The 27548-nt window shown below is 40.2% G+C and overlaps 1 protein-coding gene across 5 annotated transcripts in view; it reads right to left on the reverse strand.

Annotated features, from left to right (window-relative positions):
- npas3 (neuronal PAS domain protein 3) overlaps positions 1–27548 on the reverse strand; it is a 333725-nt gene that overhangs the window by 86352 nt on the left and 219825 nt on the right. For all 5 annotated transcript variants that reach the window (XM_019349116.2, XM_019349115.2, XM_005455939.4 and 2 more), the window contains one exon: positions 22890–22979. In XM_019349116.2, coding sequence (XP_019204661.1) covers positions 22890–22979 — 90 coding nt within the window. The remainder of the gene's footprint in view (positions 1–22889; positions 22980–27548) is intronic.

Genomic DNA, 27548 nt, shown 5'->3' on the forward strand with positions numbered 1-27548 from the left:
ATTATGAACTGAAGGTAAGATAATACCGATAGCTGACAGTGCTATCCCTCAGGCTCCCAGCAGATGTGAGAATCCTAGGTAACAGATTACAGTATCAATTTGAAAATCCTACTTTGCCTTATTCTCGAGTTATAGTGTTCATAAAGCTGGTTGTCCATGTCGCCTGGCTGGCTGTCCACCCAAGTGACCATAATGTCCCCATCAGCCTTTTAGGGCCACTCCACTCCAATTTACTTGAATGCTGGCTACAGGAAACATGCAAAGGACTCATTTTGTTTCTTATTGAGAAAACTTTAGAGGGGTCAATTAGGAGAAATCCATGAACTGCAGGTGAAAGTCGAGGTAAAAACTCCTCTAGTTACTTGCATCTGCTTGTAGTGTTTACTGCTGTGAGCATCCAGTAATAAGATGAAGATATCAACATTTTTATCAGCTCCTCCCTGGACAGTTAGAGGGCACTTTTTAATGAACATTCAGACAGAAACACGATGGGAAGAGCAGGACTGAGGAAACATTAGGGTGAACACAAGTGAACTGAGTTTCCTGTATAAGATAAACCTGTATTACTTTGACTGTAGCTGAGTGTAGGGATAAACGCACAGTGCTTAAAATGAGCCTAATATGTCCCCTTTAAATAATACAATGTACTGTTTAAAGTGACTCTGTTTGTGTGACATTTTAAGACTTTCTCCACTTTCTTATTTTAGTGGTGTTTTTTATTGTTGTTTGTTTTTGGTCTAAATGTACTGTAACAGTACAATCTCTGTGTGGTTACAGGCCTGGATAAAAAACACGAGGTGGTACACTCCTCCTGTCTCTGCCCATGTGTTCTATTAAAAACTCTATTGATTGATCCATGCACATACATGTGTATACAAACACACACACACGTTCATGCACACACATAGGCGCTAAAGGCCATAACAATCAGTAACAGACTTAATATGTTGCACCCTTTTCCATCGACAGAAAAACCTGGTTGGAGCCTTAGTTGACATTTATCCCTTAGGTATTACGTACTTGCTACACCTGCCTGTCTTTCGCTACTTTTCTCTTTCTCTATGTGCTTGTTGTTTCTTAAGTAATCCACTTATTCCCCATTCATAATTAAGGAACTACTTCTATTAATTTATTATGTAGATGACTATGAGTTGAATTTTTCATATTGATGGAGACGTTTTCAACTAATGTAGTTTGGTCAGGTTTACGAACAAAGACTGAAAGATAAATACTTTGATTCTCATTATTAAGATTCAACTTTCAATAATGAGAAACCAAATTTTAAATATACACTTACAATAACTTGTCCACTATTCTTATTGGCTTACATTTAATGTTTTAAGTTGCTGAATTGATAGAATGTTTTGCCATCTCGTAAATCTCAAGTGAAAGGGTTTATTTTTAAGCACAGACTTAACGAATTATAGAAAACATAGCACAATATGTAAATAGATGAGTGAAAGAAATTAAGACGAGGACAGTTTGAGGGAATTAAACACAAAATTAAGAAATGATAAATATCGTAATGAAAGACTAAAGCAAAATTTTTTTTAAAAAGAAGGAATTTTGGTGTGTCAGGTGTTATTTAGAGAGGTGCAACCAAATGAAAATCATCTTTCATTAAATTTTTATCAGCTGTTCATAATGCAGAACCAGTGAGCTGAAGCAAAAATGGCAAAGCGGCTAAATAATGATTACAATTAAACAGCGTTATCACGCCCCTTATAACGAGTCTGCGCCGAAAAAAAGCACAGACGACACATTCGGCTAATCTTCCTCTGATGGTGAATTCATTATAGATAGAAGTGAACCGTAATGACATTTATGATTTAAATATGACCAGCTCCCTGACTCTGAATAAAGATGAGCTTTTTCATCATGTGTACTTGAGCACCTGGAGGACTAAAGAAGAAGAAAATCACAAACGTTTCAGTGGAAATGTCTGTTTATTATATTTTTATTAAAAAAATGTCATGAATAAAAACTGGGTTGTAGATTCTCTGCGTTTGATAACTTATTAGTAAAACTGGTGATTTTCCATATCTAATTGTTGAAAGTGGCATTTATAGTATTTTTATCCTTTATCCTGTCAACTACAAAGTGGTTGGAATTTGTAAAGTTTGATTTTTATCTGATTGGAAATACACTTCCCAAAGTTTTTGAAGAAGGAATTCTGAGACCATTATGCTTTTTGTTTTTACAGATTGTACACATATGCTATGCTCTTTTGACTTGCACATGACTTGCCTAGTCTCAGATCCTCCAATCAAGACTGGCTGATTTGTTTGGTACTGTGACATGAAATGACAACTTCATGGTTGAAAAGAAATCAGTCCATTGAACACCACAGGAGTATAATTGGTAAATGGACTGGTTCTTATATAGTGCTTTCCTACTCTATCTGAGCATTCAAAGCGCTTTACACATCTTGCCTCATTCACCCATTAGCACAAGCACTTTTTTATATGTCAGTGGTTTCTATCTAACATTCACACGCATTAATACTCTGATGGATGCATCAGAGAGAATAGAATAGAATAGAATAGAATAGAATAGAATAGAATAGAATAGAATAGCCTTTATTGTCATTGTACAGGGTACAACGAAATTGGAGTGCCACTCCCTTGGTGCAAAATGCAATAATAAATATAAATGTAAAATATAAAAGGTACAATAAAACAAACGTAAGTACTCAACAAAAATAAGTATGATATTTACAGGATAGCAGCATTAATATAATGACAGTATTGCAGTATGAATAGCAGCATAATATAATGACAGTGACAGTATGGTATGGCTAAGCAGGTTCAATTGTTTTTGTGCTTATTTACAACGGTGATAGCTCTGGGAAAGAAGCTATCCCTGAATCTGTTTGTCCTGGTTTTATGTGACCTGTATCGTCGGCCTGACGGTAATAGTTCAAACAGTTGATTGCTGGGGTGAGAATGGTCCTTGATGATATTGCCAGCTCTGCTGAGGTACCGAGAGTTTGCAATGACCTCCAGGCTGGGCAGAGAGCAGCCAGTGGTCTTCTGGGCTGTGTTGATGACCCTCTGCAGTGCTTTCCTGTCTGCAACTGAGCACCCTGCATACCATGTTGTTATGCCGTACGTTAGGATGCTCTCTATGGTGGCTCTGTAGAATGTCACCAGCAGCCTCTCCTCCAGGTTGTTCCTCCTGAGCACTCTCAGAAAGTGGAGACGCTGCTGGGCCTTTTTTACCACCGCAGTGGTATTTGCAGTCCAGGAGAGATCATCAGAGATCTGCACGCCCAGAAACCTCATGGAGTGTACCCTCTCCACACGGTTCCCGTGAATGTAAAGTGGGGCCGGGTCTGCTCTGCCCTTCCTGAAGTCCAAGATGAGTTCTTTAGTTTTCGTGGTGTTCAGTTGGAGGTTGTTAACTGAACACCACTCAGTCAGTCTGTTGACCTCATCTCTGTAGTCCGACTCATCCCCCCTTGAGATGAGTCCAACCACTGTGGTGTCGTCCGCAAACTTTATGATGGTGTTTGAGAGATGGGTAGGGGAGCAGTCGGATGTGTAGAGTGTAAACAGGAGGGGACTCAGAACACATCCTTGTGGAGATCCGGTGCTGAGTGTGATGGTGCTGGACAGGTGGGGGCCGAGTCTGACAGACTGTGGTCTGTTTGTCAGAGCAACTTGGGGTTAGTGTAGTAAAAATGTTATTACGTTGATGGACATATTTGTTGAGATTCTAGGACTGTGAGTTGCTTTCCATACTTTTATTATTATACCTGTACTGATTTCCCTAAATTTTGCCTCTGACATGCTGTATGCTAATTAAAAAGACTAAAATTAACACTGAAACTAATAAAAAAAAACTGAACTGAAATAAGATCTCCTCTGGAAACTAACTGAAACTATGCAGAATTAAAATCAAAAAGTCAAAATGAACTGAAAATAAACACTAAATGCAGAACTACAATTAACTGTCAAGATGACAGCTGAAAGCCTGGTATCAGGCAGTGGCAGAGCTGCCAGTTACTATTTCACGCTGCCAACCTTTTGGTCAAATCATAAGTACTTTCTGATTAACAGTCTGTACCCCATAACGGGCATGTCCCACCGGGAGGAAGCCCCAGGGCAGACCCAGGACACGCTGGAGAGATTATATCTCTCGGCTGGCCTGGGAACGCCTTGGTGTTCTCCGGACAAGCTGGAGGAGGTGGCTGGGGAGAGGGAGGTGTAGGCTTCTCTGTTTGGGCTGCTGCCCCCACACCCCAGCTCCAGACAAGCGGAAGAAGATGGATGGATGGACCCCATAACGGCTGTGGCCAGCTGCTCTGCTTAGCCGCATAAAGGCCACAGTCAACAATCTTAACTGGTTACAGTGTTACCGAAATGAGTTCTTTCTGTCGGTAAGTGCTGCCGCTTTTGTTGCTATTACTCAGTGTTAGCCAGTGTTCCTAAAATTTTCTATGAAGTGGATCCTATGTTGACAGACTTGTGCAATTCGTAAATAAATTCTCATAGAAGGTGAGAATGTAATGAAACACTTTGTCAGAAGAAAAGTATTTTAGGTCACTCAAGCCTAACTTTAGCTGGCATAATGTTAGTCCATAGCCAACTGTCTAAGGATTGGAAGTTTGCATGTATAATCAATGCGACAACATCTGATATAAATAAACATGACTATTTAATTTTCCTTATGTTAGAGCCCTGAATTCAGTTCCGGAGATGATGTGAAAGGTAGAGGTGGAGATAAGCAACTGTGGAAGTTATTATGGGCCCTGGGTCGTTGACCCAGAGTTTTGAGTTTTGTCATTTCATAATTATTTTGGGGTTTTGAGAAGTGGTTTATGTTCCCCTTCGTGATTTTGTTACAGTATCTGTTGAATTTATTATATTCTCCTGGGTGTTTCCCATGTGTGGCTTAATGTCTGTCAGTGGTGTTCCCTCGTTTAGTTCTTCCATTTGTTATTTTGTGTGAATTATATTGTTATTCATGCGTCCTCATCCCTTCTTTACAGTTACTTCCTATGTCTTGTTGTTAGATTTTGTGTAGCTGTGTTTTTTCCAGGTATATTTATTCCCATCATGTGTATTTATTCCCACCAGTTTGTTGTTGCGTCCTCCCTCTCTGTCGTTTGCTCCTTTGTTCCATGTTTTTGCCCTTATTTTGTATTTTTGTGTTTAAGAAAAACAGTTTTTGAGTTCACGGTTTGTCTCCCGAGTCCTGCATTTTGGGTCCATATCCGGGCAGCCACATTGTCGTTTATGACTGAAGTGGCAGATGAAGAAGAGGACATGGTGAAAATATAAACAAAAAGTCAGATCTTAAATGTTCATATCTAGTTTAAAAGTTATTTGTGACAGTAACATCTAATTGATATTCCTAAAAGGTTTTTTTCTTATTTAAATTGAGGTGTTTAGAGAGTTTCTAGAGATTCTAATGGAATTCTATTGGTCTATAGAGGGTTAAGCTCACATGAGGTAATTATCGGTGTGAGTGACTGTCCTGCCTCATCTACTATCTAACCAGGTGCCTCACCTTACCTGAACGAAACTGATTATTTTCATTAGTGAGACAGCATTTGAAACAGATGTTGTACGCTCTATGTGAGAAAGAGTCACTTTAGACAATGCCTGCACCTGATTGTCTTGACACTGTCCAAAGTTCATGTGTGAAATTGTTTGGTGTTTAAAGTTCCTACACACAGACAAGGAATGCCACTGCAGCTGTTTCTATTTGTTTAGCAGCTCATGCTCTCCACTGTTTCATCTCTGTCCAACACTTCTGATATTTGCCTCTCTCACCCTCTTTTCTTCTCTCTCATCATGTAATCCTCCCTCTCTGTTTCCTATGTTTCCTATCTCCCCTCTCTCTCTCTTTTAACATCTTCCTCTCAGCTCCATCGCCTTCTCATTACAGATCCATTTCTCTCTCTTTATACGTCTTTTTCCCTGCTATCTCTCTCATTGCTGCTGCCGCTGTCTGTCCTAATCTCTCTCACCCCTTCCACACTCTCTCTTGTCGTTCCCCTTTTCTTCTAAGCCCCTTCCTCCCACCCTCTTTCTCTCATCTCCCTCTCATCCTCCTCAGTGTAATGCAGGATAAAGACACTGGGATCACATATGGCCGAGTGGTAATGGCGTTGCGCTACTTAAATCCACTCATTTAAGTGCAAATCGGTGTCATTCTGGAGCTGCCGAGCAGATGCTAGGCCATGTCAGCATAACTCAATGTGACCACCGCTGGCTTCAGGTGTGTGTGTGTGTGTGTGTGTGTGTGTTTGTGTGTACGTGTGGTCGGTAACCCCTATGGATTGCGATAAAAGTACCTTCTCCTTAAATGCAGAAAACAGATAAATTGATAGGCGATTATAGCAAGGGATTTGTGCACATAGCTGTTTTAAAGAGGAGTTATGTGCGTTTGTGGCTGGGACATTTTGCACAATGTATTCCATTCCTTGAATGTAACAGAAAAAAATCTTGTAATATACTAAATAAGAGCAGAAAATCATAGTATCAAAATAAAAGCACAGAATGTGAAATGTTCTGGTTTAACCCTTTAAAGCCTGAACCATGAAAAACATGCAAGAAGTTTTTTTTAAATGGATTGTTTATTTAACCTTGAATTAATTAAATATTAATGTATTGCATTGCAACATTGATTTGCATATGTGAGTTTTAATTTGTAGAACAAGGCTCAGGGAGGGGCAGTTATCTGCCATGACCAGTTGGGGACGAGGACTGAGAGTATGTGAGATTAAGGTAACATTTGAAATTTTATTTTTTGTACCGCACACACTGGATTCTTTTTCATTTTGATGATTTGAAGAGTAACTTTTTGATTGGTCAGTACACTGAAACATTTGTTTGTTAAATAGCATCATCCCATTTCCTGGTCTTTTTCTTCCAACGACCCTGTGCTTTCTTCTCTTCTCACGTCTACATTTCCTGATCTCCATCTGTCCTTCCTCAGTTTAAATTTGTGTCTTCCTTTTCTCTTCATCCCCCTCAATTAACACTCATCCTCCTTCCCTTCCTCCTTTATGTTTTTCATCTCCTCTGTTCTGATTTTATGGCACTACCTCATTCCACCATTCATTTTTCTTCTCTCAACCACAAACAACAACGAGAAACTCCCCTCCTTCCTTCCTTTTCATCCCATTCTCCAACTTTTGCTCTTTCCTTCCTCTCCCAACAATCCTTACCTCTTTCCCTTTATCTTTTATTTTCCATGCCTACAAACATCATTTACCCTCTCCTCTCCTCTTTCCAGCTTCTCCCTTTGGATGATCTCTCCCTTCCTACATCCCTTTTTCCTTTTCCCTCTAGCTACCTCTTCCCCCACCTCCCTACCTCGTTTTTGTACCTCCTCCTCCTACTTCTCCTCCTGACTAATCTCCCCCCTCCTCCCATTCTCTTCTCCTCCTCCAGGTGTTTCGCAGGGATAAAGGATTGATGAAGCCATCAACTCTCTGCTCTTGACATTTACAAAAAACCCTCCAAGCAAACGCCTTCTCCCCTCTCTCCCACCGCCCCTCTCTCTCTCTCTGTCTCTCTCTCTCTCTCTCTCTCTCTCTCTCTCTCGTTATCTCCCTGCAGAGCTACCTCGCTCGTTGCTCGCCCAACCACATCATTAAGACCTAGTAATTAGGGCTCATTTGTAAAGCCAGTGTAAATAAAGGGCCCATAATGGCCAGGATATCATTCACAGTGAGACATAAACTAGACATTTGTGTGTGTGTGTGTGTGTGTGTGTGTGTGTGTGTGTGTTAGGGGACAGGGGACATTAGGAAATTAGCCCATGTGTCATTATAGTGTAGGTGTGTTTGAGAAGTTACTTGTGAAATAGGGTAAATGTGTGTGTGTCTGTGTGAGATTGGGGTGTGAGAGAGATAGAGGCAGAAGTGTATTTAGAAGACCTAAATAAATCACTGTTTGTGTGTTGCTGTGTGAGTGTGTGAGGTTGACAGGAGACATTAGGAAATTAGCGCCTTTGCCATTAGCGAGTAAGAATACGGAGTGTGTGGAGCGTAAAGGTCTTAGATTTAATGTGTGTCACAGTGAGGGGAAGATGGAGAAGTTCATTTTGGAACATGCGAGTGAAAGAAAAACACAGAAAAGGACTGTCAAAGTGGAAGCTTTAGCTATCCCAAGTTTTACTTAGTAAATGACATTTCCTATAATTTACTAATTCAAAGTTACTCAGTAGTGTTACAGCCGAGGGTTTTAGTAGTGACGCATGTCACATCATGTCTTCAAACACAAGCCAACTCTGGTGACCTCCTGCAGACCCACGCAGGTGGGTGGGTCTTAACATCGAGATGCGGTTGACAGATTAGTCCGGTGGAAAGCTCTGTCACCTCGCAGCAAGAAGGTCCTGGGTTCTAGGTGTGAATGTGAACATGAAATGTTGTCTTTGTGTTAATCATGCGATAGACTGCTAAGCTGTCCGGAGTCTGCCATTTCACCCTATGACCAGTGGAACAGGCTCCAACCCCCTCAGTTAGATAAAAGTGCATGGATGGACCCTAATACTTTCCTCATCATTTGATTTAAAGAACTACTGTGACTGTCCTATAAGAAGTCCAGAAAACCCACAAAAATGGCATACTAAATTCACTATAGTGGGTATACTGCTTAGACGCACTAAAGCAAACTCTGTAATTCCTTGAACATCTACAATAAAAAAAATCAGTCCTGGGAACACTATAAATCTTAGGCAGCATGTTCAAATACAGCAAAGCAAAGATGTTTAAGACCCCACACAGTCAATAAGACCATTCATTTTGTAATCAAAACAAAACAGCATTAAGATGCTTTTAAGTGTCCTTGAGGAGCCCCTAAACTCCTTCCCTTAGGTGCCTTTTGAGATTTTTACAGCAGGGCTGAAATTACCTCCTGCAGTGCCTCAAAGGACTGCTTGGCTAAAGTTTGACTCTTTCCATCTACACTTTGAAACAAATAGAAAGAAACATGTTGGGATACCTACAGGATCCTGTCTTATAAACACATCATTTACTCTCAGGGAATTTACTCCAATAATGGTTCCTGAAAGCTCATCAAAGGTTAATGGGATGTCTTCAAGTTACTATTATAAAATTACTGTTACTCTGCTGATGTGCTTTTTTTTGGTTTTCGTTGTCATTGTGTATGGCTGCAAGATTCAGACATCAATCGAACACAAAAAAAGAAATTGGACCATACTGCTCTGTGAGAAAATACATGCAGAGATGCTTTTGTATTCGGTGTCTGTTTAGAAATGTGTGTAAAAACCACAAACTTTGCAAACTCAGCAGCTCACTGTAAAAACTAACTCAGCTGCCTGTGAGAAAAGACATGTTCTTACATCCTTGGGATCCTCCTCCTCGCTTTTCGTGACACTCCATGTTCTATTTCATCACTCTATCTGCATTATTGAGAACTAGAAATATGTGCAGATTGGCTCTAAACATTCAGGACATAGGCAAAATTTTATAACAGCTTTGAGCCATCCACTTGTGCCAGTTAATTTAGTAACTTTTTAATAGCAAAAGATGGTTTTACACTGGTGCAGACTGCTAGTAAATCTAGGCTTCCGTGCCTTCAAGGACACCTGGAAATTCTTCTAGAATGGTTGCAACGCTCTGAAGGTGCTCCCAAGACTTTCTTCAGATTGCACTTTCTCCAGACAGCAATATATGCAACACCAACTCTCAAAGGGTCAGCATCCCTCATAGTTGTCTGCAACGCTCACCTCCTGATCAATATGTTTTCCTATTGATTAGCCCTGCAGCCTGAATGGCAAGTGTCAATCAATCTTGGCCTATCGATAAAAAAGATTACTTTCTGATGCATTTATTTGCATTTAATGATCTTAATTATCTTAATTATATTACCTAGATGTGCCCACACACACACACAAAAATCTTTTTTCTCATTCATACTGAGGTCTGTCCTCCTTTCTCACCTCCTGCCCTCGTTACCCCTCCACCTCCTGCTCTATTCAATAATCCAAAATGTTCAGAATAAGACATGAAGAGAAGGGCTGATTCCTTCTACTCTTCCTCTTTCCAATTTGTTTCCTTCTTACTGGCCTTTCTCTCTCTACTTCATCCAAATGATAACTGCAGCAAACAAATATGACCCAAACAGAAAGCAACAATTCAGGCTGGGGGGTCCTGTTCCATCCTCTGTCCAGCACGTTCAAGCAAATCAAGAGACAGCTAATTTTGAAAATGCATTTTTAAATTAATGCTACTATGATATCAAAAACATAGTAACAGTGTACAATCCTAGAGCATTTGAACTCATTTCCATCTTGTACTCTAAATGCAAAATATTTAGTAAGAGAAATAATGACAAAATATGTGCCAAGCATATTATGCAATTCCTCTCTAAAGTGCTGTGTAGATGAGAGGATTTAAGGAAGGAAAGAAATCAAGTTTAAATAAGCCTGGTCCTCACAGGTGTACAAGCACAGCAATGTGTGTGTCAGCAGAGGTGCCATTAAACACATGTCACCTCTGATCCATGCTGAAATAAAGTCACACCTCTACATACACATCAGAAATACACACACGCACACAGATTTGTCACGCTTCATGCACACATACATGCACACATGCATGCACACACACACAGTCTAAAGCACTCTACCATACACTTATGTACACACACAATTCTCATCTCTCACTTCAATAAAACAAGCATCAATTTTGGTCTCCGATGGTGGCGCTGATCTCTTTACGGCTTTCATGGCATCAAAGTAACGGCCGGCTGTAAATCTGAACGCGAGGAGGAGATGGAAAAGCGGGGAGAATGAGAAAGAGGAGGAAGAGGAGAAATATGAGGAAGAAAAAAAATGTGGAGATTCAGATGAAACTGGACAAATGATGTCAAAGAAGAGACGGAGGAGAGGAAAAGGGAAGAGAGGAGCTCCAAGTAACATTTTAAACACAACCTGTTTTTTTAATTATAATTGCATGTGTATAACTGAAGAACCTCATTCAAAAATAACTATTAATTTCACTTTGGCTCAAAGAAGAAAACAAGATGTGATGACAGCAAAGACACCTAACAGCCTCAATCAACACCTATCCTGAAAGAACTGTGGCTTATGTTTTATAAAACTGAACCTCTTTGTTAACCAAAATTTTAAACCCATAAAATAAGTGGAAATATAATGAAATGACACTTAAGATGATACAACCCAGTAAAATTAATTAAAGAACAAATCTACAAATTTCAATTATTTAAGCAGACAGAAATACATTAAAATGATCATACAGACCAGATTTTTAGTATGGTTTCTAACCACTGATAAGTTCATAGGATTTGATGGGGGTGTTGGTGTGTGTTCTTACAGAGGATGCAAATGTTCTCTCTTCATGAAATGAAAACTTTAAATTGTCGATTTGAATCCTTTCAGCAGCAGCAGCACTGGTGAAGGTCAGCGTACCCGTGTCACCTTCAGTCCCTCTTAAATGCATGAGGGGAACGTGACATGAGGCGGCTGAAGCAAACCGACTGTCTGAATCCCAACATGTCGGAGTGTTTTAAATGCTGTAAGGTCAGACAGAGTGAGCTTCGAGCAGGTCAAAACCCACACTCACCTTCCACCATCACTCACGCCTTTAATGCATGAAAAGAAGAATGGGAGGAGTGTGTGTGTGTGAAGCTAAATAACCAGCAGAGAGCGTGTGGAGGTGAGCGTGTGGAGAGTGCGTCCTTCAGCAGGTCAGAGTCCCAGCTTCACCTCCTGCTGTCTGTCTGTAATGTATGAAAGTATCTGTCTGTCTGTAATGTATGAAAGCGTCTCCTCTGACTTTAAATCCTCGCCGTGCAGGCGAAACCTCACCTCTGACCTCACACTGCAGCTTGCTGCCCAGCTTCATCCATTTCAATGGCAGCCATCTATAAAGCCCTGTGTCTAGACAATGTGTCCACACACAGATAAAGACACAACGCAGGGATACCTGTGCAAGGAGGGAAGGTTTAACTAATGCACACATGCATTAAAATGGCGTTAAAGGGGCGGGCAAGCTTGAGATTAATTACTTGGATTCTGTCCTATCAAAATCTGGCTTTTGCTCATGTCAACAGCAAAGTGAAAACTGTTAATGTACGTTTTTTTTTTAGGAACTTAAATTCCTTTAAAAATTAAAAATGTGATTTTTAGGTGTTTTATAAAAATGTATACATTATACACATGTATACATCTTCTCTGAGACAAATAATTTTCAGACGCGGATTAGAACGTTTTCTGAAATTCAGTTTTTATAATGATAAGGAAGATCAAATGCATTTACATCTGCTAGTCTTATGGTCCCTCGATGTTAGACCCAGAGTTTGGTATCTTTCTAATTACAGTGTTTCCTGGTTTGTTTGTTATATTTATATCCCCAGGCTTTGGTTTCATATCTGGTTGTGTTCAGAGTCTCCATGTATTCCTGCCTCCCTGGGTTTTCCGTGTCTGGTTTAGTCTCCATCTCTGTGGTTAGTTAGTTAAGCACGCTGAGATTCCCCTGTTCTGTTGGCTGTCTTCCTGGTTTATTCAGATAATGGTTTTTCTAGCATGTGTCATGGTAGGTTTGATTCTCTTTGTCTCATTTTCTCACATAGGTTCAGTGTGTGTAAACTACTATGTACATATGTAGCAAAACTTTGCCATTTGTCTGTTTCGTTGTGTCATATGAAGCACGATCGTGGCTCAAGAGTTGGCAGTTCGTCTTGTAATCGGAAGGTTGCCGGTTCAAGCCCCAGCTCTGACAGTCTCGGTCCTTGGGCAAGACACTTCACCCGTTGCCTACTGGTGGTGGTCAGAGGGCCTGGTGGTGCCAGTGTCCGGCAGCCTCGCCTCTGTCAGTGCGCCCCAGGGTGACTGTGGCTACAATGTAGCTTGCCATCACCAGTGTGTGAATGGGTGGATGACTGAATGTGTAAAGCGCTTTGGGGTCCTTAGGGACTAGTAAAGCGCTTTACAAATACAGCCCATTTACCATTTACATTAGGTAAACTGATCAGAATGCTATATTTCTTCTTGTTCTTGTTTTGAAGGGTTTTGTTATCCTTCCAAATCCTTGATATGGACATCTAAGGGGCACAGGTCTGTCTGTAAGCACGGAAACACCGGTGTGAAAGCCTGCTGTTTGTGAGAGGCAACCAATCAGAAAGAAGCTGAGGAACTGCAGCAGGGCCCAGTATAGGTTAAGACTAATTATAATGTAAGTTAAAAATGAAATGCAGAGTTGGAAATGAGCATTACAACAAGCATTAAATTTGCATGACTCTTCAACTGGCATTATTGGACACTTGAAGGTTAAAATACAAGTAGGATGTCCTTTTTTGCTCCCCATCCATCATTTAGAAGTTTGAAAATGTGATAATTAAAATGTATTTTTCAGAAAGTCAATCACTGGTAACAAACACTGAAGCCCAATTCAACAGGGGCTCATCTGTTTTATTCCTCTTGTACATATTTCTTTAGTTTCCCTCTGAGCTCCCCCCCCCCCACACACACACACACGCACACACACACACCGGCCACGCCACATCCCATCATCCCCTTAGTGTGTTGCCGTGGCGATTGTTTGGAACAAAAGGTGGAGGAAGCTCTCTGAGGTCCAGATAACCTCCTGCAGCTTCCTGTCAGCATGCTAATACGCCTCTTTTCACACCAGACAACAGGGTCACACACACTTACTCGCACACGCACATCATTTGTACAGTGAAAGACCAGAAACCTACTTTCTTTTCTTTTGGTTTGTTTTTTGTCCTTCTTTTCACAAGTCACTCAGTGTCTTTTGTTGTTTTCTAGCCTGTCCCTTCGCTCCATCTTTCTTTCCTTCATTCTCTCTGCAAGTATCCATCATCTACCCTCCTATTCCCACTGCTATCCTCTTTCCCTTATGTTCATCAGTTGTTTTAATGTTTCATCCAGTTACTATATATGTATTATATTTTTCCTCTTCCTTTATTCCTTCTTCCTGTACTTTTCTTCATCCCTCTGCCCTTGTGCTCCAAGGGATTTAACTTCCCTTCCATCCATATGTTAAAGGCCACGTCATCAACTCTTTTCATCTATCCCTCCATTCTTTCACAGCAAAACCAAAGCGTAATCTCTCCTCTTTGACCTCCACCCACTCTCACTTCTCTTCCTTTTCATTCCGTTTTCACTCCTCACTGTAAGCATTTACATTGCCCTCCATCTCTGTCCATCACATATTTAAGTTATCCACTATGTCTCCTCTGTTCAGTTTTTTCTCTCACTCCTCCTCCAACATCACACTATCGCTTTACATACTTTAAGACTGAAGTTATTACAAACTTTCATCACTTCTTTCTTCTTCTTCTCCCTCTTTAACCCTCTCTTTCACTCCTCGCTTTATTCCTCCTCCTCTGTTATGTTAATTTTATCTGTTTTCTTTTGCTCTTTCATGTTTTTCTTCTATCATTGCCAGTTTGCTTTTGTTAAGTCTTCCCTTTTTTTATCCTTCCTTTGCTAATCCCTTCATCCTCTAACAGGACACACACATGCACCACATTTTATAATTATTACTGATATTTTATTATCAGAGTGACATGGCAGCTCTAGAGTCAGTGCCATCAATTATGAATAGAAAAGTGTGTGTGTCTGTGTGTGGAAGAGTTCACTGAGGTGGCTCAATTAGCTGTGACCTTCCTCCTGCCCATCCCTACCCCTCTTCATCATCACTGCCTCCTCGTCTCCTCCCTCCTCCATCTCCCAGAATGCCCCTGTTTGACCTCATGCAAATGGCCGACCTCCCCGTCTCAAACGCACAAGGCAGAGAAAAAGGAGCGGTAATCGACGGAAGTAAGGGAGCAAGGAAAGGTTGAAGGGAATGAAGATGGGACAGGAGAAAAAAAACTTCTTTAAAATGGATTTTAAAAAATTTAAAAAAACATAATGAAAATTTGTAATTAATTCATAAAAAAGACTACATATTAAAATCAATTAAATTAATTTGCATCATAAATAGTCGACATGATAAATGAATGAAAATAAAACAAATATAATTAATTACATTAAAGGTTTTGTGAAAAAAGTAAAATAAAGCAGTGAAAAAAAAAGAAAAAAATCATAAATATACATTAAAAATATTAATATATTAAATTATTAAATATTAAAAGGTAGCTGCTACACACATACATTAAAGAAAATTACATTAAAGCCAAAAAGAAGATGAGAAAGGGATTAATGAGGGAGAGAGAGAACAATACTTTTAGAAGGAAAAAAGAAAGAAAAAGAAATCAGAATCATGAAGTAGAAAATCTGGTTTTATATTTAAATCAGGTGAAGGGCCACTGTTAGGTGGATAAGGAGTGATGGGAATGTATTTTAAAAAAAATAAATAAACCTTAATTATGCTGCGTATTTGACCTGTCTTGTCTTATTCCTCTTATTTAATTTCTGACAGTCGTCGTTCAACCTGTCAAACAATCCATGTTGCTGAAAGGTTGGACTAAAGACATTACTCAACTCAACAAACACATTGGTAGAAAGGTGATTATTCTATCAAGGGTGGAATCAAGGGTGTTTTCAATTTAGAAAAGTAGAATATATCACATAGATGTTGAACTGGAATGCACAAGCACTGCTAATAAAGCACTTAATGACAGCGGGGATGAAGAACTCCATTAAACAAGAAGAGACTTCTCACAGAACTACACTTGGGGAGGCGAAGCCAAAAAGTAATATGTTGTATTGTGATATATACACACAAAAAAGCTGCTCATTGCATCATGGAAAGTGATAGAAATGAAACCATCTTAGTTAAGTAGAAGCACATTTTCTGCTGGTGGATAATGAAATGTGTTTAATTTGGGTTACAAAGTTTTTCTGAATTGTCCTGTGTGTGTGTTACTCCTGTTTATATGGAGCTTTTATAGTCTTACCGACTACTCAAAGTATTTTTAACTACAAGTTACACACACAGTGATATATCTACCTTCCATCGATGGCCAATTTAGAATCACCAATGAACCTAACATGCTGTGGTGAACTGTTGGAGGAAGCTGAAGTACCTGGAAAAAACCCTTAGAGGTACAGGGAGGACATGCAAATGTCACAAAGGAAAGACCCCAGCTGGGGTTTCAAACCAAGAACCTCATTGCTGTGAGGCACCAGTGTTAACCTCTGCACCAGTGTCTGACCAGCTCTGACTCCAGAAGCCTTGATAAATCCCTGACAGAAGTAAATGCTGTAAGACGTAAAAATCGAATGCATAATCGAATTATTTAACAGAAGCACTTAACAGACATGGAATTGCTTGTCACATAGATGTCAGACTCCATTGTCATCTGCTTGAAACAGTGATAGGCAGGTTAAACAATGCCATTATCCCAACACGTACATGTTACACCCAACATATAAGGCTTATCATGTCAAAGTAGAACTACATATCAAACACATGTGTCTTTGTTGCATGTAAACATTTCTAATATCATGAAAACCAGGATATTCATTTCCATAAAAGCACACTCAAACATGGTGTTTTCCATGTCCACGCTGTGAAATGTAACCATTAATGTTTTCAAATACTTCTCACTTACAGAGTACCCTTAGGTTTCTTGGTGGATATAAGAAAATGGTATTTTCTGGTATGTGAACATCAGTGTGGATGTTGAGAGACCAGAGGAAGGAAGAAGCAGACAATCTGACAGTCTGCTATAGCTGCTTAATGCTAATTCATTCAATGTTCCCCCACAGACCAGCAGCCGCCCATTGGGAATACGGGGTGGAAAGAGAGAGACAGACTGTGTGTGTGTGTTACTCCCAACCCGCTCTGAGGGAATGTGGATGGGAGTGAAAGAGAGCAGAGATCAGGCTCTGCCTCGCTTTCCAATGACCCTGTATTTGTGTGTGTGTGTGTGTGTCTGTTTGTGTCCGTGTGTGTGTGTGTGTGCATGTACATATTTGTGTGTGAGTAGCATAACTCTTATGTGCATTGGTGTGTGTGACCTTCCATGAGTGTGTCTATGTATGCGTGGCAGCAGGTCTGAACATTGGAGAGCCTTTTTAAATGACAAAGACAGAAACAAATCACTTCACACACCTCTGACACACACACACACACACACACACACACACACACACACACACACACAAACAAACATGTTGACTGGAAGTAGACCAGCCCAATCCACTGAACAAAGCAGTAAAGAGAGAGACTATCTGATTCAGACTCTATGTTGATTGCCCACCATATATCAGCGTAAAAGAGAGATTTAAAGGGTAGTTCCAGCCTTCTTTCCCGCTGCTTTCCACCACAATCCAAAGGACCTACCAACATCATCTCATATCATGTTTTAACAGCATGTTGCCCTGCTTTCCGCTTTTTGTAAATGCATGTGTTTAGTTGTTTATTGTAATCTCAAACCCCGACTGTGAGAGCTGTGCTGCCAGGGAGAAGCTGACAGTACCATTTTCTTCTTCTTGTATAGCGTATAATGACTGGTGGCTAGACAAAGTTCACCAATATTTTTGCGTGCATGCAAAAAGAATACTATATATGGACATATCTAAGTCTATAAACTTTGGCCCTAAAAATTGTTGTTTGTGTGTGCATGTGCATACATGTGTGCCCTCCTATGCCGTTGCATATGCCGGCCTGGCATGAAGAGAGACTGGCTGCCGACCACATTTGGGTGTAACGGGCGAGAATCCAGCAGACTAATTTGGGTCTGGCTGGGACAGCGCAGTTATTATTTTCCTCTGGACCATCAGGCAGAGGACACACAGCCATCTGCTGCACGCACATACACAAACACACACGTCTCAATTATATCACTAAGAGGGCAGCTGCAAGCGCTGCCTGGTCTCGTAAACACACACACACACAAAACCATTTATAAGTACATGAACATGCACACATTATACTGTGTTGTTGGATCAACAGGGTGTTACAGAGAGACAGATTCTCCTGCTGGCGGCCTCTACAGAGAATGACAGGAGAGGGACACAGACAATGTTTCCATCCACCTGTTTCATGAGCATTTTGAATGAGGATGTGAAAAACTATGAAAACAAAAAGATGACATTGTATGCCAATCCCACCCACCCCCAGAAAGTTGTTAACCTCTATGACTGCATCAAACTCTTTGTTCACTCTCTCTTAAAAAGCTCACACAGTTAAATTCAATCCTGTCACAGGTGAGGAATAGCAGTATGTACAACAGTTTTAAGTGTGAGATCAGAAATGTTACATTTTTAAGCATGTATTCAGGTAAATTTTACCATCTGGTAAGCTATTTTGGTCAAAATCAGGACAAAAGCTCAACATGCAGAATCAAATTCAATTTAAAAAAAAGTTAAAATGGACCCTTCTGCGTGCTTCCAGATCAAATCAAATCATTTTGATCTGTAAGTTGGATGCTACTAGACTAACTTTGCATGATTCTAGGTTTCAAATGATCCCGCCCCCTCCTTTAAGATAATTTTCTTCTGATTGGTGGTCCCTCCCAATTAAGAGGTTTTAAAAAGAATCCTGCATTAAAATTCCAAAATGAGAAAAAAATCTAGCTTAAAAAAAGAAAAGAAAAGAAAAGGAAGTACGAGGTGAAGTTGAGGGAGAGGGAGGATGTTAACTTTTCGCAGCAGCCATGTTTAATTACAGCTCCACTCTTTGTTAATGACTCTATTAATAGGCTGTTTGATTGGCCGGCCACGTCCCCCGTCTCCCTGACGAGACAGCAAAGAAACGAGTTAAACGGGTAAATCCTCTTTACACATAAATCTGCCTGAAGATTGTTTCAGCGCCGACCACCAAGCGAGAAAATTCATAACCTCGTCAATTTGTTAAAAGGCTTAAAAAAAATCCTCCCTCACCTCCCCGCCACCCAGTCATTTCTCCTGCACGCCACGATCTAATTAAAGTTGAAAAATAATTAGCGATATATTTTCCTTCCTTTAAAGAGAAAAAATGAAAAAAAAGAGGGAAGGCCAGTGATTAAAGGAGAAGAGGAGGAAGGGAGAGCAATTAAGAGGATGGAGGTTGACGAACTCTGTGTACACATGTAGGATTACAGGGTGAGACTCGAACATAGCAGAGACAAGCTTGATCTCTCCCTCTCTCTCTGTCTTTCACTTCTTCTTCTTTTTTTTAAATCGGTGTGCCACTTCTTCAGCAGCTGATAAAAGCTGAAAGAACAAGATAACCAGCTCAGTGGAGCTGCCGGAAAAGCTTACGGGACCTGATTTGACAATTAATCAATTATTTGATAGAAATCATCAATCAATCTAAGTGGGGGAATTAATCCAAGAGGGGGAGCTGGATAGAGAGAGATACAGAGACACAGTGATGGAGAGAGAGAAGAGGGGGAGTGATGTACCTTCTTCTTTAATTTGGTAAACTGATTGGCTTTTTTCCTTGTTTCCATATCTTAGAGCTTCCTATATCTAATTTACAGAGACAGAGTTCACAAACTAATGGAGAGAGAGAGAGAGAAAGGGAGAGCAACATCACGGCACAGATGGTAAATATGAGTTTCGTTCAACAAAACAATGCTCAGCTCAGTTTACAGATATTGGAAAGTGACTGTCAGAGCATTATACACAAAGACCTCCAGTCAAAGAGGCAACTTGGATTCATTCTCAAACATCCTGAGCTCCATTAGTAACCTCAGACCGTACAGAGGTTACTCTGTAACATAGTTTTCAATGCAACTGGGAATAGGGAAATAATACACATGCTCAAATCCAAGACTTAAACCTAGCATCACAGGACAGGAGACACAAAGGACACACAACGAGCTCTGTATACGGAAGTAAAAATGCCGGCTACAGCTAGTAGGTGTTGTTGCAGCAGTCTATCAATTTCTGCACAGTCGTAACCGACAGAATTTTGACAAATTAACTAGACAAAGATGGACACTGAGAAAAAAGAGAGCCCATGCTTTAACAATGGCCTTGTTTGGAGCAGTGGCTGCTACCTCCGTGCAGAGGTACATATGGACACGGAGTCGGAACCAGGAGTAGTGGGATTGGGATGTGAGAGAAAACCTCAAAACCTCAGTTTCTGTCCATTGACTCGCTCCGTCTCCAGTTTCCACCACCATGCTTTCTCGTTTGTCTTCTCCGGTGCTGATAATGGGGTGGCTGTAGCTCAGGTGGTAGAGCAGGTCACCTACTGATCGGAAGGTTGGTGGTTCGATTCCTGGCTTCCCCTAGTCTGCATGCCAAATATCCTTGGGCAAGATACTAACCCCAAATTGCTCTCCGATGCATCCATCGGAGTATGAATGTGTGTGAATGTTAGCTAAAAGAAGCACTTAGACAAATGTGCTTGTGCGAATGGGGGTGAATGCACAAGTTGTGTAAAGTGCTTTGAGTGCTCAGAAGAGTAGAAAAGCGCTATATAAGAACCAAACCAGTCCATGATAATTGGCGTCTGTCTTGTGTCAGTGACGTAAAAGACTTCAGATATGTATCAGATCCAGTACCACATACGGAAGTGACCTAGGTCGGATTTGTGCTGTTCACACTGTCATACCATGATCGGATATGGGTCGCATAGGGTCAAAAAAGTCGGATTTGATGAGTTTTCGCCTGCAGTGCGAATGTAGCCTTAGAGTGCTAATCAGGTGGTACCAGATAATCTTCCACGGCACACCTGATCATTTGGTTGGGAAACACTGCCTAAAAGTATAAAGTGCATTGAGACAAATCTTGTTGTGATTTGGTGCTTTAAAAATAAAAATAATATTCAATTGAATTGAATATATGCCAATTTCAAATGCCTAGAGTAAGACCCAGCCTAGCTAACTTAGACTGGATTAGTTGGTGGGGTTAGGTTAATTGGTGAATCTAAATTGCTCATAGCTGTGAATGTGAGTTTGAATGGTTGTCTGTCTGTTTGTCTTAGCCATGCCACCATCTGGTGACTGTCTGCTGTGTACCCTGCCTCTGGCTGGGATACCTGACTGGGGTAGGCTCCAGCACCCCCGTGACCCTGATTAAGATAAGTTGAAAAGAATGGATGAATATAAAGAAATCCAAAGAATAGTTAATATATACTGAAGGAATGAGGGGTATTGATCTTCTCAATTTGGGTTAATTTCAGCTTTTTAGTCCCATGACTTGTTAAGGAGTTATAGAAAGAGAGAAATACTTTCGAGTTAAGAATAAAAAAAGGAAAACAATGAATCACAGCACAGCGATAGATTTCATGTCTATATAAAGTTATAACATTTCCCAATCTAATCCTTATATTAGCAGAATATCACACATCAGTGCTTTCTACTAGCTGTTACATGCATGATTTGTACGAGCACTTTCTGATCTGCTAGTGCTATAAGTAAGGTTTGGCTAACATTCTGGAAATTCTTCTTGTATGTTTGAGAGTTTCGCAAATCTCTCAAGAGTCTTTTTAATATTCATGCTGCATAGACACAAGGACACAATCATTGTCAGTTGTTCTCTGAAGGACTGTACGAGCGCCTCGCCTTACAATCCATCATGTAAACAAGTAAACATCAGTTGCTGACCTTCCAAATTGATTGTTACTGCCTGCTACAGTCGTATGCAATCAGGTGTTAGAATACGTGTCATTTTCCTGCCTGTGCCTTAGGTGTCCCTCCGTACATCTGAGGCCAAGCCAAGGAAGAAAATACTATTTGCATCACTGTGTCAACACAAAGTTTAGGGACTAAATAACAAAGATTAGGCTAAGATCACAAAAAGATTGTGGTGGGAAAACAACATTCACAAGAAACACAGCTTCTGTTGTCAAAGTCATAGACTTTTTACACCAAACAGCTAACTAGTGGCCAGTTTTCACACACACATGCCCCTCAGTGCGGTTTCAACAATTATGTCCTCTCTGTTTGCATGGGGGCCTGGCAGGTACTTCCTATAAAACCAACTGAATGTAGCTCCTTGTTGACGATTGGCTCTTTGATCTATGTCCCCTTTCACAAGTCTTTGCAAGTGAATTGAAAAGGGTGCTTTTCCTGATTTCTACCTGTTGTGCAGTAGATGGCGTTTGGCAAGCTGCTGAGACCTTTGTGCAGTGGTGCATTCAGGCACTGTGGGAATCACCAAATGTGGAACTCAGCTCATTAATAACATCTTTTTTTTGTAAATAGAAAGCTTAGAAAAATGATTTGGCCTTAAAGATGACAATACAGCTCATGAAACCAGTTGTGTTTGACAGCTGATAGCTACATTTCATAGCAAACACTGTAGGTTAATGAAACAAATTTGTTTCCTCTTATTAAAATTAAGTCAGCAAAAGCTGACAAATATGTCTAATGATGTTTTTTTCCTTTTTTTCCTCTGTATTACCTGTTTTCATGAACAAATATTGTCATTTCGTACACAAGCTGACAGAAGCTACAATGTAAACAGGCTGATATGACAGTTTGAATCCTATTTAATTCAGCAACACACACACACACACACACACACACACACACACACACACACACATACACGGCTTGTCAATACAGACTTATTAGTGCCTCCAAGGTCGATGTGTCGACCTTCAGGATGGACGCCTGTCTCTATTAACAGGAACTGAGGGAAAGTGAACCAATTGAGACACAGAGCTCGTCACCAAGCTGACAAAGTACAATGACGTGCCCCCCCACCCTCATCCCAACACATACACACACATACACGGCATTAAAATATGCATTGTCGCTCGCTGCACAAATCAACAACCGTCCGACGAGCTGATGAGATTTTAAATGAGCCTTAATTTGTTGGGAATTGTCTTTGGTGACGATAGACGAGAGAAGGAAGAATGATAGAACAAGTGACAGACTAAATAAACACCAAGAGACAATCGGAGAAAAAGATAGAGAGACAAAGAGAGAGAGACAAAGGATCGAAAACAACAGAACTGATCTTTGAGATGCGTAATGTTTTTGCTTGACACAACAGTGACAAAACAGGCACACAGGTGTGCGACTTACCTGTGACAATCCCAGGTAGATGGAAACTGTCTCAGAGATGTAGAGGAAGCGCCCCTCTTTGTTTAGTGCAAATACAAACCCATCCAGAGACTGAAACAGAGAAAAAGAGAGGTGGACGTTAGACTTCTCAAAAAGACTTGTCTTGGGTGCAGACTGTAGATAAAAGATGGACTACGAGTTCAACCATTGGTTGGTTTTTTTTTGTGTGTTTTCAATGAAAAAATGAAAATTGTTTTGACTTCCATAAAACTCGTAACTGCTGATTAAGACAATAAACTCATCAGAAATTTTTTTTTCTGGGTTCATAGAGAAAGGGAAATGAAGGTCATTCACTCACAGACTTCTACACAGTCAGAAATCGTTCTGCAACCCCGCCTGTAAAAAGATTTAAGGCATTTACTTTACTTTTCAGAAGCCAGTTTCCTTCTTTCCTTAGTTTAGGAACTACATACCCTTAAAACATTTTTAACCTAATTTTGCATGTTCACAATATTATTTTAGTTGGTTTCTCTTTGTCTATTGTTTTTAGTTAACAGCTACAGTGTTTTTCCAGTTTTTAGTTGAGTTTTAGTTCAGCAGAATGACCTTGCTTCAAAAGCAGCTACCGACCCAACAAGTCAATAAAAGCCCATTAAAATGTAGCAGCTACAGCCACAATACTGTTGATTGTGATTTCTTTTTTCTTTTCCATCTCCTTCTTTGTGTTGTCTCTGTCACTTTCTTACCAACTACACCCCCACTGCAAAAACACACATAGGATGATATCTATTTTGCATACTGTCACTTTTTTCTTGCCTAAAAAGATACAAATTCCCTACCTCTGCTGCTGTTAAACAATGGATAGTGGGGCTGTGTTCATGAGGACATCACAGAGCAGGAAGGAACAGTCCAAGATAACACAGCAGACGAAAAATAAAGTAATTCATACTTCCATCCTTTTGTCAATGTGACAGTAATGAAAACAGAAATCTGACAAATTTTCCAGATGTCACTGTGACGTCGACATCTCTTCATTATTCAGAGCGCTTTGAGTACTCCGGGAGAGTAGAAAAGCACTATATAAGAATGAGTCCATTTGCCATTATTCATAGGTTGTTTTAAACATTTTGTCCTTGCTTTCAGTTCCTTCATTAAAAAATAATCTCAAGATTTAGCTGACTGAGGATTTTTTAAAAATCAGATACATGCAAAAGTAAGTCCCTCTGCACACACACACACACACACACACACACACACACACACACACACACAGACCCACACACACACACAGACCCACACACCTCCACCTCCACAAAGACATCCAAGTGTGTCTAATGGTGTATTTCCATGACGATCACGGTGCCACACTCGACTTCAGCAGCAAATCACACATGCAAAGATGACACACACATGCACATGTACACAAATGCACACACACAAGCAAATGCACGTCTGAGTGTGTCCAATGCTGCTGTTATGGGAAGATCATGGCAGAACACTCGACTCTTTGAACACAATACACTGGATCCAAGCGCACACAGATACACACAAAGGCAATGATACTCCAGAGGTCAGCCAGGTTAATTACATGTAGCGTCCTACTGTTATTGGTAATACACGGTTTCCTCCTGTGTGCACATGCATGTGTGCATGCTAGTGTGTGTGTGTGTTATATCTTGACACTCTAAGTGCATACTGTACGGTGTGTATTACTTTGGGGGAGAAAGAAGTGCAAGCAGTCGGGCACATTTAAAGGCATTGAGGATAACTGGCTAAATTATTAGGTACAGTCCGAAACAATGTGGGTTTTTTTCTTTCATCTGTTATTGTCACATTATTGATCATGGATCAAAGGTATTGATCCAATAAAATGATTTAACATAGAAATACATTAAACTATCAAACAGCTCCCAGAATAATGACTTCCCTTTTGGATGCTTTGATACTTCGAGGCTTTTACATTAATCAGAAAAGAGAGACAAAGAAAAAAGAGATCACCTTTTGGATTTGACAGTTCAAATGTCATCTGTGTAGTACCTTTGGTTTGACTGTTGGGTACTTAATTTTCTTCTCTCTCTTTGTCAGATATAAAGTGGTATTTGGCGATGGCCTTTAACCTTTTACGCCTGGCTAATTATTCTAATGCTTACATGGAGGTGTGTGGGTATGTGTTGTCGCTGCCCCCCCCCCCCCCCGCCCCCCCGCCCTGTGTCCGTTTACTCTGCCCTCTCAGCTAATGAGATGTTAATGAGATGTTAATCGTCAGTGAGCCGCATCAATGTCCATCCATGCTGGGCTCCTCATTAACACACATTCTGACTCTTTCTGAGTGGGTGTGCGCAAGCTTTTGTGTGTATATGTGCAGTTGGGCACATGTTTGCTGTGTGCTTCTATCTGTGTGTGTGTGTGTGTGTGTGTGTGTGTTGTCAGATTATGATCCAGATGGTTGTTCTCTGTTTTGATGCCTTTCACTTTAAATGTCTTTATCCTCTAATAAGTTCATTATCCTTAGAAGACATTTAAACATAACAGCTAGCTCAATATAATATTGGTTAGATATATTAATCTGGTCCCAATAAAACACAGTTTATGAAAATATGACTGGATCCTGTTTTCTGTGCTTTGCATAGAAAACAAAAAAATATAAAATACATTCACACTACAAGTGACTAAACTGTAAAGTGGACCATCGAGGCACCACTGAAGTGCTTCTCTTGGACTTGTCAGAATCATCTCTGGGCTTGTCTTCAAATGGATGGATAAAGCCCAAGATATGGTTTATCTCTATATGGCTGATGCTTCAGCACATCAAGCACAACTCTGATTCATCGCGCATCACAACCATCAAGCACTGGCATGTGCTGTTTGTAGCTTTGTAGCACCATTTTCCATTGACATTACTAGTAGTCAGTTGCCTCTGCATTGCTAGTGTGAAAACACCATTAGTCACTTTGTTTAAATCAATCCAGCCTGGGTCATGAGAGCCTGTGAGCTTTGTACATGCTGATTTTATACTTGGTCATTTAATGGGATAAAAAGTGGAAACAATTTACAGAAGCATGCATTTGATAAATGTGCATTAGAACAAAGATGACTAAGACTTGATTTTGCAGAGACACTACTACAAAGAAATGGAACTCAAACAATCTCCAACACTGTAATGCCACAAATGTTGGTTGTTCCTTCTTTCCCTAAAAGCCCCTCAACATTATCGCGGAGCCAGTCGGGTGACTGGAACAACACAAGCTCATATTTGAGCTTTTCAATTGTTTTAACTGTGTGATGGCAGGCATCAGAGAAGAGTCCAAGGATAGATTTAAGAAGCTGGAGATTAGCATAATCAGATTTTACTGATGATTCTATACATGAAGTTTTAATAATCAGGGCACTATTGGAATAAAGCTCTCTCCATTCACATGGCTAAGGGTTTTGCCTTGTTACCATTAAGTAACTGTTCTTCTAGAACAGGAGTGTCTCATGACTCATTTTACATGGTGGGTCACATTCAGCCCACTTTGAGCTTAAGTGGGCTGAACCAGTGAAACTCCCCTGTTATCTGCTGCTGTAGTGAATGAAAGACATATACCTGCAAGAATAAATAAATGAGTAAAATTACAATTTCTTTCTTTCATTTAATTTTTACTGTGGACCTGTTGCAAAAACAAAAAAACAAAGCAAAACAAAAAACCCTAAAATTTCTATAGTCAATAGTGTGAAAATACAAACTTTCCTGTGATTTAATTGTTTATCAGTTACTCAATTACTGTAGTGTGGTATAAATGGCCATGGGGCAGATCTCTATCAGCAGGAAGCACGATTAAACTAAAATTATGTTAAAAGTCCCCATTTTTTCCCTCCTTTGTACATTCCAAAGCCATCTAGTGGGCCAGAGTCTTTGCCAGGCGGATTCTGACCCTCAGGCCTCGTGTTTGATACCCCTGCTCTAGAAAGACTTTCTTTGTAATGTTCAAAACTATGTAACAACCATTAAATTCACAGCCTTAGATTAACCATAATGCACAATATGTGTGAAAAGTAACTATTATAACCTATGATACACCTACTTTGCTTAATTTTGTTTACAGAAGTCTTGTTGAGAGCCACTGAAGGGTAACTATATTATAATATACATGCTTAAATAGTTCTGGAAAAGCTAAAGGGGTCTTATAAACCTAAGTAAAACCATAATTGGTTGATAGTTAGTCCCCATTTTCTTCGGTGAAAGCCGCTGATGTTTCTTGGAAAATTGTGACACAGCTGGTACGCCTCTGTCTTTTTGCCCCTTTATACAAACACAAGCCAACAGGGGGAAAAGGCTGAGATGTGGAGATAATCGCAACCTGTGTTTTTCTTTTTACAGTTTTATCATCTTGTCTGATTGAGGTCCAGGTTTAGCAACAAGCAGCTCCAGGTGAAGGAACGCAAATCTGCCCATTTCAGAGGGATTAAAACGGATTAATTAGAATTGGAAAAGCGAGTTGAAAGGTGGAAGCACGTGTGTGTGTGTGTGTGTGTGTGTGTGTGTGTGTGCGTGTGTGCGTGCGTGTGTGTAAATTATGCTGATATGAACTGATGTAAACACTCACACAGACAGATATAGATGTGCTGTAAACAAACATAACCTTGCTGACTGCTTTGTTAAGTCCCCGGTTGCCTCCCAGAGGTTAAGCAGGCCTCTGA

The sequence above is a fragment of the Oreochromis niloticus genome, linkage group LG19 (genome assembly GCF_001858045.2).
Source record: "Oreochromis niloticus isolate F11D_XX linkage group LG19, O_niloticus_UMD_NMBU, whole genome shotgun sequence".
Classification (NCBI taxonomy): Eukaryota; Metazoa; Chordata; class Actinopteri; order Cichliformes; family Cichlidae; genus Oreochromis; species Oreochromis niloticus.